Source organism: Desmodus rotundus, chromosome 13 (genome assembly GCF_022682495.2).
Source record: "Desmodus rotundus isolate HL8 chromosome 13, HLdesRot8A.1, whole genome shotgun sequence".
Taxonomy (NCBI): domain Eukaryota; kingdom Metazoa; phylum Chordata; class Mammalia; order Chiroptera; family Phyllostomidae; genus Desmodus; species Desmodus rotundus.
The window spans coordinates 39,951,251-39,966,677 of NC_071399.1; the positions used below are offsets into that span (position 1 = coordinate 39,951,251).

Here is a 15,427-nt window from a genome sequence, read left to right on the forward strand (position 1 = left end):
GAAAAAAATACGCAGAATGAGGAAGAAAAGGAAAAGAGGCTCAGAAAGAATGAAGAGGAATTAAGGGAAATACAGGACAACATGAAATGGAATAATATCCATATAATAGGGATACCAGAAGGAGAAGAAGAAGCGCAAGGGATAGAAAACCAGCTTGAAAAAGTAATGATGGAAAACTTCCCTAATTTGATGAGACAAATGGTCACAAAAGTACAGCAATCACAGTGAGTCCCAATCAAGAGGAACCCAAAGAGGCCCACTGCAAGAAACATTAAAATTAAAATGGCAAGATTCCAAGACAAACAGAGAATCTTAAAGGCAGCAAAGGAAAAACAGGAAGTAACATACATGGGAGCCCTGATAAGACTAGCAGCTGACTTCTCAATGGAAATGCTCCAAGCCAGAAGAGAATGGCAAAAAATATTCCAAGTAATGAAAACCAGAGGCCTGCAATCAAGACTACTTTACCCAGCAAGGCTCTCAATCAAGATAGAAGGTCAAATAAAGAGTGTCCCAGACAAAAGAGGTCTAAAAGAATACACCTCCACCAAACCAGCTCTGCAAGAGATGCTAAAGGGACTGCTTTAAGAACAGGAGGGATAAAAGTGAGAGAGAGAAGAACACAGGTATGAAAAAATGGCAATGAATAAGTATCTATCAACAACAACCTTAAACGTAAAGAGATTAAATGCCTCAATTAAGAGAGATAGAATAGTGAAATGGATAAGAAATCAGGACACACACATATGCTGCCTACAAGAGACCCACCTCAGAACAAAAGACCTACACAGGCTGGAAACAAATATTCCAAGCAAATGGACAGGAAAAAAAAGCTGGGGTACCAATACTCATATCAGGCAAAATAGACTTCAAAAAAAGAGCCATAAAAAGAGACCTGGAAGGTCACCTCATAATACTCAAGGGAAGAACCCATCAAGAAGACATAAACATTGTAAATATATATGCACCCAACATAGGAGCACCCAAAAACATAAAGAAAATCTTGGAGGACTTCAAGAAATATATCGACAGTAACACAATTAGAGTAGGGGGTTGAGACACCCCACTGTCAAAGATGGACAGATCTTCCAAACAAAATATCAACAAAGATATTGTGGCATTGAACAATGCCCTCGATGAAATGGTCTTAACTGATATATATAGAGCCCTTCATCCCAAAGAAGCAAAATGCACATTCTTTTCAAATGCACATGGATCATTTTCAAAGACAGACCACATGATAGGACACAAAACAAGCCTCAACAAGTTCAAGAAAATTGAATTCATATCAAGCTTTTTCTCCGACCACAAAGGACTGAAACTAGAAACCAACCTCAAGGAAAAAAACCCAAAACACTAAAACTTATGGAGATTGAGTAGCATGCTATTAAACAATGAATGGGTCGAGAATGAGATCAAGGAACAAATCAAAAAGTTTCTGGAAACAAATGAAAATGAACTCACAACAATCCAAAACTTATTGGACACAGCAAAGGTAGTCCTGAAGGGAAGTTCATAGCAAACTTCCTACGTGAAAAAGATAGAAACATTTCACATAAACAACCTAACCCTACTCCTACAAGATCTCAAGGAACAACAGCAAAGAAAGCACAGAGCAAGTAGAAGGAAGGAAATAACCAAGATCACAGCAGAATTAAATGACACAGAGACTAAAAGCACAATTCTAAGCATCAATAAATCTAGGAGCTGGTTCTTTGAAAAGATAAACAAAATTGAGAAGCCTTTAAGCAGACTCATCAAGAAAGAAAGAGAGGACCCAAATAAACACAATCATAAATCAAATAGGAGAGATTACAAGTGATACCACAGAAATACAAAAGATTGTAAGAAATTACTGTGAAGAACTACATGCCAAGAAATTTGAGAAACTAAATGACATGGACAAATTTCTAGAAAAGTATAATCTTCCAAAACTCAATGAAAAAGAAGCAGAAAACCTGAACAGACCAATAACAGCTGATGAAATTGAAGCAGTAATCAAAAAGCTTCCAACACACAAAAGCCCTGGACCAGAGGATTTCACAGGAGAATTATACAAACCATTTAAGGAAGAGCTAACCCCTATCCTTCACAGACTATTCCAGAAAATTCAAGAATATGGAAGACTCACAAACTTTTTCTGAATCCAGCATCATCGTAATCTCAAAACAGATAAAGACATAACAAATAAAGAAAACTTCAGGCCAATATCGCTGATGAACATAGATGCTAAAATGCTCAACAAAATATTGGCAAACTGCATCCAGCAATATGGTAAAAAGATCATACACCATGATCAAGTAGGATTCATCCCAGGGATGCAAGGATGGTACAATATTCACAAATCTATAAATGCAATACGTCACATAAAGAAAAGCAAAGACAAAAATCACATGATATCAATAGATGTGGAAAAAGCACTTGATAAGGTACAGCACCCATTTATGATAAAAACTTTCAACAAAGTGGGAGTAGAGGGAGCATTCCTCAACATAATAAAGGCCATATATGAGAGACCTACAGCCAACATCATACTCAATGGACAAAAACTTAGAGCTTTCCCACTAAGAGCAGGAACAAGAAACGGATGCCCTCTCTCACCACTCCTATTCAACATAGTATTGGAAGTCCTAGCCACAGCAATCAGACAAGAAAAAGAAATCAAAGGCATCCAAATTGGAAAGGAGGTAGTAAAACTGTCATCATTCGCATTTGACATGTTATGTATATAGAAAATCCTTTAGAGTCCATCAAAAAACTACTCAGCCTAACAAGTGAATTTGGCAAAACAGTGTGATATAAAGTCAGTATTCAGAAATCAAAGGTATTTTTTACAACAACAATGAAAAATGAGAAACAGAAATCAGCATAAAAATCCCATTTGATATAGCAACAAGAAAATTAAAGTACCAGAAATAAATCTGACTAAAGAGGTAAAAGACCTGTACTCAGAAAACTATTCAACACTGGAGAAAGAAATTAAGGAAAACACAAACAAATGGAAGCATGCACCATGTTCATGGATTGGAAGAATCAACATCAAAATGCCCATACTACCCAAAGCGATTTATAGATTCAGTGCAATCCCTATTAAAGTACCAATGACATATTTCACAGATAGAGAACAAAGATTTAATAAATTTATATGGAACCATAAACAACCCCAAATAGCTGCAACAATTTTGAGAAAGAAAAGCAAAGTAGGAAGGATCACAAAACCTGATATCAAAGTGTATTACAAGGCCACTGTAATCAAAACAGCCTGGTACTGGCATAAGAACCAACACATAGACCAATAGAACAGAACAGAGAACTTAGAAATAAACCCAGGCCTCTATGGTCAACTAATATTTGACAAAGGGGGAAGAAGCATGAAATGGAGTAAAAATAGCCTTTTCAACAATGGTGTTGGGAGATCTAGAAAGCTACATGCAAAAAAAATGAAACTCAACCACCAAGTTATGCCATATACAAAAATAAATTCATGTTGGATAAAAGACTTAAATTTAAGTTGTGACACCATAAAACTCCTAAAGGAAAACATTGGCAGGAAAATCTCAGACATTCCACACAGCAACATCTTCACTGATATGTCCCCTAAAGTAAGGGACATAAAGGAAAGAATAAACAAATGGAACCTCATCAAATTAAAAGGCTTCTGCATGGATACAGAAAAAGGCAGCAAAATGAAAAGGGAACCAACTGTATGGGTAGCTATATTTGCCAATGATACCTCAGAGAAGGGTTTGATCTCCAAAAAATATATAGAACTCCCATGATTCCACTCCAGGAAGATGAACAACCCAATTAAAAAATAGGCAAAAGACCTAAACAGACACTTCTCCAAGGAGGACATACAGAGGGCCCAGAGACATATGAAAAGATGCTCAGCATCACAAGCCATCAGAGAGATGTAAGTTAAAACCACAATGAGATACCACTTCACACCAGTCAGAATGGCCATCATAAACAAATCAACAAACAACAAGTGTTGGAGAGGTTGTGGAGAAAAGGGAACCCTCGTGCACTGTTGGTGGGAATGCAGACTGTTGAGGCCACTGTGGAAAACAATATGGAATTTCCTCAGAAAACTAAAAATGGAACTGCCCTTTGACCCAGCAATTCCGCTGCTGGGATTATACTCTAAGAACCCTGAAACACCAATCCAAAAGAACCTGTGCACCCCAATGTTCATAGCCGCATTATTTACAATAGCTAAGTGCTGGAAGCAACCGAAGTGCCCATCAGCAAACGAGTGGATCCAAAAACTATGGTATATTTACACAATGGAATTCTATGCAGCAGAGAGAAAGAAGGAGCTTATACCCTTTGAAACAGCATGGATGAAACTGGAGAGCATTATGCTAAGTGAAATAAGCCAGGCGGTGAGGGACAAATACCATATGATCTCACCTTTAACTGGAACATAATCAATAGAAGAAAAAAGCAAACAAAATATAACCAGAGACACTGAAGTTAAGAACAATCTAACAATAGCCAGGGCGGGGGTGGGGTGGGGTGGGGCAGGGACAGTGGGAAGAGGGGATTACAGGAACTAGTATAAAGGACACATGGACAAAACCAAGGGGGAGGGTGGAGGTGGGGGAGGGAGGTGGGTTCAGCTGGGGTGGGGTGGAGGGATGGGGAGAAAAGGCATACAACTGTAATTGAATAACAATAAAAATTTAAAAAAATAAGAAAGAAAGTGTGAAAGAGGTGCGCGTGTGTGTACACATACATGTTTATTTTTATATATTTTAACTTTTATAAAACTCACATTTAAGACATCAAATTATAATGATATTCACCTGCATATACATTGTAATGTGACTTTTTAAATCTTGTTACCACCTACACAGGTCAAATTTTAAATTCTTCCTATGCATACAGATAATTTTTTAAAAGTTTATAGAAACATCTTGCCACACACATGATCTTTCATATGCATCTTGATACTAATTTTCAGTTCTCAGATGCATAAAATAAATCATATACAGACAAATGAGTTACCACCATCAATCTATATATTTTAAGTAATTGCTTATTTTCAATTACTATATTTTATGTGAGGGACTTATTCAATAAGGTGGTCCATTGCAATAAGTATACTACACCTTTTCAGCAGAAATGACATTCATCAAGCCCTACTCACTGGACCATGATTTTGTGCTTTATGGTCCATTATTTTAAAATTAAGATTTCCCCCTTGTTATCTATCAATCTGTTAATATAGTCAAAAGGAGACAAGGAAAATAAGACCTCTTAAATGTTTCCCAAGTTAGAAACAGAAATGTATTATTAACAACTCTAAATCAAAAAGTTAGTCAAATACTTATGTGTTTTCTTTTTTAAATAATGTTAATAGCTTCATTTTAAAGTGAAACAACTTTCTTTATATCTAAGCACTGCACCATACCAAAAGAATCTAATATTCCCTGATGGGTCTGTGATTACTCCCAGGTGTTTGAAGACATTGAAGTAATATCCTGGTTAATTGAAAGTTGTGACAGAGCCCTGATTTAAGGAATCACTAAATGTATAAAATGTATAATATAAATACTTATAACCATACTGGCTTTAATCAGAAAAGTTCATTGGTCTCTTAGTGTTTTAGGGATGCTCTTCTTAAAATCAATTATTCATATACAAAATTTAAAAATTTGGCTTGTATAGATTTTTTGAAAGTAGGATATAGGATAAATAATAGCTTATATTTGTGTAAAACAAATCTTTTAAGTCGAGCAGGCAATGTTTCATTATAGTATACTATGGGAAAATGTTCTTTTATAGCCTTGACTAGTGTGGCTGAGTTGGTTGGATGTCATTCCACAAAGTGAAAGTTCACCAGTTCTATTCCCAGTTAGGGCACATGACTGGGTTGCAGGTTCAGTCCCTGGTTGGGGTGCATATGAGAGGCAACAGATTGATGTTTCTCTCTCACATCAACATTTCTTCTTAAGTAAAAACTGTGTCCTGAATTTAAGTTGAAAATAGGATAAACCCAGGTAAAGTCCTCAAAACGATGACTAACTCAGAAGCAATGAGTGTCTTTGGAGTCTAGATTATGATCCTGAAACACTGTTTCTCAGTAAATAAACCAGGGCTTTTTAAAGAAAAGTATTGATCTGGAATAAGAAGCATATAAGAGTTGCTTAGAACAACTTGTCATACCTGAGAACAGGGAAGCTTTGCCAAAGACTACTAGAGTCACATCAAAAGAATCTGTGGGCCAACTTAAAAAAAAATCTCCCAAAGAGCACAGCTGGGATAAATTGACCTATCATAGGATATAACCATAATGGATTAAAACCAATGAAATACGTTTAAATCCTTGACTTCATAATGGCATTTTTGTAGTAATAATTGGTCACCTAAAGAGGCTGATAGAAAACCAATTAATTACATAAAAACTAAGTAAATACATGAGGAAGTATCTTATTATAAAAGTATTCCAACTAATAAATTAAAAAAATAATTTTACAAACTGCATAAATCAGTGATTTAAGCAAAGAACATTAGTACTGCTAACATCACAAAAAGTCAGATGACCAGACATTACGTTTCTGCTGATGAAAGACTGTGACACCACCTATGACCTTGCCAAAGAGATCAGACCTGAGTCTGATGAAACTCTGGATCCACCTGACAACTAAAAGGAAATATAGAAGACAGAGTAACATGTGAACTATACCATGAATGTGCACCTAGAAAAATCCAGACTCCCAGAAACTATAGGTCAAATAGCTTAGAATCTTCAATTGTAGAGAAAAAAAAATGGAAAATCAGAGTTTAAAAATTTAAAAGGCTTGCGAAAGCAAACAAACAAACAAAAAAACACAACTAGATCTATTTATTGCTGTGTCTTTCAACTCCAAATTACTTAGCCACTAACCATATGTGAATTGATCTGAATTTCTAGGCTCTTACATTTCATATTAAAGTGCACAATTCTGGAATTATCTTTTAAACTAAAATTTTTAAGGCAAAATGTTACCTCTGTATGTCTGAATATTTAAATTTAATTTACTTTTGATAATTGATTTAGTCAAAGAATGGTTATCTTGTGGAATTGAATGTACTAGGTTTACAGAGTAAAACCACCAAAAAGAGAAGCTTTATCAACTAATCTTTTTTTCAGTGCAAACTCTGTAAACAGGTCGCCCACAGCCTTCCTTTTAAATCCTAAATCTCTGATATGTTTATAAACAGAATGAACAACTACTGACACCTTTCATAGCTGTAAATTTACAATTTCAGACCTAAAATGACTATCACAAAATAGATTTCTGTATTCCTTAAGTGTTTTGATCGTTATTTCAGGTGCCTGCCAGTATCTTTTGGAACCAGGAGAGGGCACTGTAGAGCAGTGTAGCTCTAAGAACTTGCAACTAAAAGTCAGAAAATGTCCTTTGCTAAAAGAAATGTGCAAAACTATCCTACAGAATAAGAAAAACTGAAAGAATAACTAGATAGTCACTATAGGCCTTCTTTATTCAATACAAAAAAGAATAGTTAAAAGATTTAACTATCTAAATACATACCTAGGCTATCTATTACATTAGAGATATATAGGTGATAATAGATGGATATAGATAGATGGATAGAGAAATATAGATGTAGATATTGATATGTCATTTATTTTTCTTTCAAGAATATCCCAAAGCTGAATCTGAAATTATCCTGTTACAATATATTTTTTCACTACTTCTCTTAGTTATAAAACCAGTTCTCAAGTACTCCCTGATACAGATTAATAATATATTTTGTTTTAATCAGTTCAAGTTTAGGACAAAGGATATCTAGTAGCCCTTTAGCAATCTTAGGTAGTACAGAGATAATTTTGGAAACAATGTAATAAACATTATCTCCAGTTTCTGTAAGGGTTTTTCCAAACATAAAGAACAATGTTTTATGTGTCGGCTGCTCAATGCAGGGCAGTACATAAGTGATTGAATTCAGACCAACAACTTACACTAAAGGAAAGATAGTGAAGGCATGTTGTCCTTTGAAGATGAAAGAAGATTGGTGAGGCTCTCAGTCTTTTCCTAAAACTTGCTGTCTTAGGGTCCCTGTAGACTGGGCCTTTCTCAGGACTGTGTTTGCTTAGGTATCAAAAGAGAAGTGCCACCATGATGGAACAGTTCAGTTGATTCCTCTGTTTCCAAAGTGACTCCACAGTATTCCTTAGGAGATATGCTGTCTATGTGAGGAAGTCAAATCAATGCCAGAAGTCACATCTTCAGGTGAAGAGAAAAGATTTAAGAAAGTTTCATAATACATCTTGGTAGACAGTCTTTTGTGTGCTACCCTGAAAATATAATTTCTAGAAGAAAATGACATCCACTTTTGTCTCTTTGTCTATACATTAATTTATTTTCCTGAGTGTTCTAGTTAACAATGAAGCCAATTGAAAAAACAATGAGAGTGCCACCTTTGCTCATGTAAGAGAAATTGCCGATGTGTTTAACTATCCTTCCCTTTATAAGAGATCTGCTGTGAAATACGAGGATTATATAGACAGTTATGATGTTATCTAGGTTCAGTTGTAGCTGAAAATACCAAGTTATGATTCCCAGTTCTCCAGCTATGGCCATATGGACATACTGGTAGGCATTACAGTATTTGTTCAAAGGCTTGTTTGCAAATTGGAGCTCTGTGACATTGCACCTCAAGTTACCTAACTCTTGTTTATAAGAAACTGGATGGTCTATTTTTACTGAATCCAGAATTGTTCTGTCTTCTGTTTTTGTTTTCCTTCCCTCAACTTTGTTTAAATACAGTATGCCTTATAGTGTTTCTTCCACTTGTCTTGCTTAAGGACCCACCTAGCTCAACACTTAGAGTTTGCACCAAATTAATTTGCCCTGTGCATGCATTTCCAACTTCAGTCCTTCACCCACTGCTTCCTTGGCCTATAGAAATCTTAACTGTCCTCCAAGGCCCACTACAACTTCACTTCTTCAATAAAGTTCACTATTTCAGACATACCTATTTCTTCCCCACCCAAAGTCCTACAGTCCCTCTCATCTTTTCTACTGTACATATTGCCTAGCACTTCACTATCTACTGTATCGAATGTGTCTAGCCTTTCCTTTGTAACTAGGCTTTTCAACTCTAGTAAGCAACAACTCTGATTCCTAGTTACCCTGTATCTCTAGTGGGGACTAATCTCAGTAAGTGCTCAAGAAATCTAATATAATCCCCTGATCAAAATGAACAGGTTGGTCTGAATACTAGAGTTACATTTTCTAGTTACTTGTTATAATGAATCTTCTTAGGATGATATGCTTCCCTATTCTTTCTCTGCCTTTCTCCTGCTCACTTTGGCTTCCTATACACCTGTCACCATCTGACTTCTGTAGCTGTCAGGCAGGCCAGCACTGAGTTTGGGGAATGCGTCTGATTTTTAGTCAGCCTCCAGGACTTTTCTTTCTAAGTTACATTTTTTTCATTGCCAACTAGGAAGACACATTGAAAACTATTCTTATTTCCCTCCATCCTGATCATTTAGATTAGTATTGGGCCACAGGGCAAAAACCTGAAACAGATGCAATGTGGATTAAAGAAATTTTACTGACCAATGACAATAAGGAGTCCTATATTCATTTCAATGTTAAATTCTTTAGAAACTGAATATCCTATCAACATGTAAGGTGACATTACTAGTGAGCGTTACCAGTGCATTGCCCCCATAGCTATGACAAGCTTGCCCACAGTTCTGCCTAAATAAAAGTAAAAATAGAATATAAAATTAAATGATAGAATCAATCATATGATGATGTTTTTGTGAAAATAAATCACGTTTAATGTTTTGATAGTGTTATCTATTAAATGTATGTAATGATTTGTGAGTATATTATCCCTTTGTATTATAAAACTAAAATCATATTAATAACTTTACAGCTCCGCAAGTCTGTTTTCAGCATCAGGGCAAGGAATCTTCTAGAAAAGGAGACTGCAGTCACTAAAATCTTAAGGTAACAATGTTAAATGGTGACACACATTTAAACACAGTGGCATTATATTAAGCAAAAAAGAGCTTTTTTAATAAACTGATATTCTGAGTATCAATATATTATACTTTCTGCTAGAAAGTAGTTTTAGTTAACTATGTACTTATAAATTATGTCAAATACATTATTAATTTCTTTCCTGAAACAGTAATATTTCATTAGTTAAATTGGCCATTTATTTTATTTTCATAAATTATAAACTTTGGCAAAAAGGTGAAAAACTTACTTTTATTTTTACAAGTGTTATGTCTTTTGTGATAGCTAAAGGACCAATCACAATCTAAGTGAAAAAATGGTAAAAGGGTAAGCTTTTTAAAAGTAATTATGATTCATAAATTAAGAATAAATTTGACTAAAATCTATAAGAATCAAAAGCATATCCATTTTAGAATGCTTATAAAACATTTTAATGTTGATTTCTAAAATATTCCTTGAAATGAAATATTAGAAAGGAAAATTAAGCCAGCTACTTGAGTATTTTATGACTGTTATAATAGAGAATAATATGATCATTATAAAAATGTGTAAGCTTTTTATTGGTGTGTATATTACATAGACATGTGTAAATGACATTTTCAATATTGGGAACATAATTAATTGGTGTGTATATTACATAGACACATATAAATGACACATTAAATATTGGGAGCTTGAGGTAGAATGTAAACAGATAAATTTATACCAGGAAGCCCTCTTCAAACTTGTGTGAAGGGAAAGGAACTTGTCTCCTCTACCTTCATTAATAGGAACCATCATTAAAGCATTTTCTCCAGAATGCATATCACTGTCACTTGGATAACTAATGAAGAAATAAGGCTAATACATGATTTGAGAAACTATTTAAATTTTAAACAGTACCTTAAATTTATATGCCAAAAATAATCCTAACTAATCAAGACAATATCCTATGTATTCATTGTTTATATTAGCTGATAATTCATGCATAGAGTTGAGTATGTATTGGAGTGTCTTTTATAAAATGAGAATAAATATTTCTGGGGCTTCTATATTATCATCACAGAATTTGATGAGATAAACCTAAAAAGTCTCATTCAAATAAAGAAAGGAAAGCTTCTAAGCAAATTTGTAACAACATGGGTTCCAACTTCCATTTCCTTCCAACTGGCTCAATTCTGGCATTATGATCAATACTACATGAGTACAACCTTAACACTACATTGTACTACAGGTTTTTTTTACCAAGCTGTAACTAGATAAGTTCAGGCAAGGCCAACCACTAGGTCAGGGATGTCAAACTCATTTTCACCAGGGGGCTATATCAGCCTCACAGTTGCCTTCAAAGGGCCAAATGTAATTTTAGGACTGTATACATGTAACTACTTCTTAACAGTTAAGCAAGAGCTTGCTGCTGCCACTGGGTAGAAACAAGGTGTCAGGCAGGATAAAACAAGGTGGAGGGCCAGATTTGGCCTGCAGGCCTTGTGTTTGCCACCTGTGTGGTAGGGTCTTGAAGTCTCTCCTCAGCCTACACAAAACAGATCATGTGCTGGACCAGCCCTGCAGGTGTCAATGTGTTCACAAAGAGAATTCTGCCTCAACCAGAAATGGCCCACAAGGGATTGTAATACTGTGAGCCTGTATTCAGAGTCTACCCGCCAAATAGAAACCAAAATGGCCTTATTTGCTTGTCCAGAATAACTATCTTTCAACTAATGTGAATGTGTCCTATGGGCTCCCAGAGACCTTCAGATCCTGGGCAAATGGAGATACTTGGAAGGAAGCAATTTCCAGAGCCACACTTTCCTATGAACTCTTTCTTAAATTTGATCTTCCACTTTTTCTTTTTTACCACCTTTTCCTCATTCACCTCCCAGTTTACAAAAGAAACATGAAACTCTCACTCATCAATTCAAGAGAAAGGTGAAACTTTGTGTAGTATATTTCTCTCGAATGTAAAAATCCTCTGGGTTGCCAAACACAGGGACTCTTCTCACACGGCTTTCTCCAGAAGGAGAGCACCTTCTAGTCTATTCAGGTGACAAGCTTTCCAGGAATTTATCTACCTTAGAGTTAAGCCTTAGAAATAACATAGTTGTCACTAGGGTATATGTTAATATGTTATTTGAATAGAAAAATAAAGTCAGACTTTTTCTGAGAGATTTAGCTGATTGGTTTGGCAATGAAAACTGATTTCATAGGTCCCCGATGACACAAAATTGAAAGGATTGGATGCATGAGATTCTCCAATAAAAAGAAAATTTAGTTGTTGATTTGTAAATGTACATAAGTAGTTTTAAAAAGAGAAAATGTATGAGGTACCTGAGTAAAATTTCTAAAACTATCAGGGAATAGGGACACCCTCAGAATTGCTTAATATTGTGCAGTCTGAGAGATACCCAGAGGCAGTAGCACTTTTACTACAGCCCAGCTCACTACAACATGAGAGGGATCACCTTAAGGCTGCTTAAGCTGTGTCACCCAGTGAATCTCAGGACATAAGAGACTACAGTTAGAATTAAAAATGAAGAGTTTTTTAAGAATACAAATTTGATATTTGGGATAGCCATTTAGCTATTTTCTTCTGAAAAAAAAAATGTTTACCTCATCTCTGCTACACTAGTCTGCAAGAATTAAGGCCATAGTTTGATATGGTAACCCTTCCATACTTTGGCTTAAGGCCAGATATGGTAACCCTTCCTACTTTGTTATTCTTTCTCAAAATTGCTGAGACTATTTGGGGTCATCTATGGTTCTATACAAATTTTTGAAATATTTCCTCCATATCTGTGAAATATGTCATTGGTATTTTAATAAGGATTGCATTGAATCCATAAATTGCTTTGGGTAGTATGCACATTTTGATGATGTTAATTCTTCCAATCCATGAACATGGTATATGCTTCCAACTGTTTGTGTCTTCCTTAGTTTCTTTCTTCAGTGTTGTGTTTTCTGAGTACAGGTCTTTTACCTCCTTGGTTAGGTTTATGCCTAAGTACTTTATTTTTCTTGTTGCTATGGCAAGTGGGATTTTTATCTTGATTTCTGTTTCTGATATTTCATTGTTGGTATACCAGAATTCCTTCAATTTCTGAATATTGACTTTGTATCTCATTATTCTGCTGAATTTGCTTATTAGGTCAAGTAGTTTTTTGATGGAATCTTTAGAGTTTTCTATGTACACTATGTCACCTGCAAACAATGACAATTTTACTTCTTCCTTGCCAAATTGTATACATTTTATTTCTTCTTCTTGTCTGATTGCTGTGGCTAGGACTTCCAATACTGTGCTGAATACAAGTGGTGAAAGTGGACATCTTTGTCTTGTTCCTGATATTAGAGGGGAAGCTTTTAGTTATTGTCTGTTGAGTAAGATGTTGGCTGTAGGCCTTTCATATATGGCCTTTATTATACTGAGGTATGCTCCCTGTGCTCCCACTCTGCTGAGTGTTTTTATCATAAATGGGTGCTGTACTTTATCAAATGATTTTTTCACATCTATTGATATGGTAATGTGATTTTTGTCTTTTCTTTTGTTTACGTGATGTATTATATTTATTGATTTGTCAATATTGTGCCATCCATGCATCCCTGGGATGAAAACCCTTGATCATGGTTTATGATCTTTTTTATGTATTGCTGGATACAGTTTGCCACTACTTTTGTGAGGATTTTAGCATCTATGTTCATCAGTGATGATGGCTGGTAGTTTTCTTTCTTTGTGTGTCCTTGCCTTGTTTAGGGGATTGGGATGATGTTGGACTCATAAAAAGAGTTTGGGAGTCTTCTCTACTCTTGGATTTTTTGTAATAGTCTGAGAAGTATAGGGGTTAGCTCTTCCTTAAATGCTTTGTAAAACTCTCCTATTAAATGTCTATGATCAATTTATATTCAAAAAAGGGGAAAGAAGCATAAAATGGAGTAAAAATAGCCTTTTCAACAAATGGTGTTGGGATATCTGGACAGCAACATGCAAAAAAAATGAAACTCGATCACCAACTTACACCATACACAAAAATAAATTCAATATTGATAAAAGGCACATATAACTTGTGACACTATAAAGGTCCTAGAAGAGAACATAATCAGAAAAATGTCAGATATTCCACCAAGCAATATTTTCACCAATATGTTACCTAGAACAAGAGACATAAAGGAAAGACTAAACGAATGGGACTTCATCAAATTAAAAAGCTTCTGCACAGCTAAAGAAAACGTTAGCAAAATGAAAAGTAAACCAACTGTACAGGCAAATATATTTGTCAATGACACCTCAGTCAAGGGTTTGACCTCCAAAAAATATATAAAACTCACAAGACTCCACTCCAGCAAACAAACAACCCAATTAAAAAATAGGCAAAGGACTTGAACAGACACTTCTCCAAAAAGGACATAGAGAGGGCCCAGAGACATATGAAAAGATGCTCAGCATCACTAACCATCAGAGAGATGCAAATTAAAACCACAATGATGTACCACCTCACATTAGTCAGAGTGGCCAACATAAACAAATCAACAAACAAATGCTGGAGAGGATGGGGAGACAAGGGAACCCTAGCACATTGTTGGTGGGAATGCAGACTGGTGAGGCCACTGTGGAAAACAGTATGGAGTTTCCTTAGAAAATTAAAAATGGAACTTCCCTTTGACCCAGCAATTCCACTGCTGGGATTATACGCTAAGAACCCTGAAACTCTAATCCAAAAGAACCTGTGCACCCCAATGTTCATAGCAGCACAATTTACAATAGCTAAGTACTGGAAGCAACCTGAGTGCCCATTAGCAAACGAGTGGATCCAAAAACTATGGTATATTTACACAATGGAATTCTATGCAGCAGAGAGAAAGAAGGAGCTTATACCCTTTGCAACAGCATGGATGGAACTGGAGAGTATTATGCTAAGTGAAATAAGCCAGGCAGCAATGTCCAAATACCATATGATCTTACCTTTAACTGGAACGTAATCAACACAAGTAAAAAGCAAACAGAATATAACCAGGGACATTGTAATTAAGAACAATGTAACAATAGCCAGAGGGGAATGGGGAGTGGATAGTGGGGAGAGGGCTTTACAGGAGCTACTATAAAGGACACATGGACAAAATCAAGGGGGAGGGTGGAGGCAGGTGAGGGAGGTGGGTTTGGCGGGGGTGGGTTGGAGGGATGGGGAGAAAATGCAGACAACTCTAATTGAATAACAATAAAAATTTCAGAAATAAAATAAAATAAATAAAACCACAGAAAAAAAAAGAAAATAGGTGTAATGTGTGAGAGAATAGATTTAGCCACACTAGGAGATACAAAAATACTAATAAAATAAGTGATATAAGAATAATGAAAAAATAATACAAATATACAATATCTTGCAAGTTCTCTGGAGTAGCAAAGTGAAATTTGTTTCACTGTGTCAGCTGTTGGGATGCCCCCTCTTTTGGTCCAACTTTGGTCTTTTCAC

General features: G+C 35.5%; 1 protein-coding gene across 2 annotated transcripts in view; it reads left to right on the forward strand.

The window, feature by feature from the left end:
* The window catches only part of NALCN (sodium leak channel, non-selective), a 380,160-nt gene that overhangs the window by 282,690 nt on the left and 82,043 nt on the right, over positions 1-15,427 (forward strand). For both annotated transcript variants that reach the window (XM_045186646.3, XM_024578981.3), the window contains exon 18: positions 9,904-9,977. In XM_045186646.3, the coding sequence (XP_045042581.1) occupies positions 9,904-9,977 (74 nt within the window). The remainder of the gene's footprint in view (positions 1-9,903; positions 9,978-15,427) is intronic.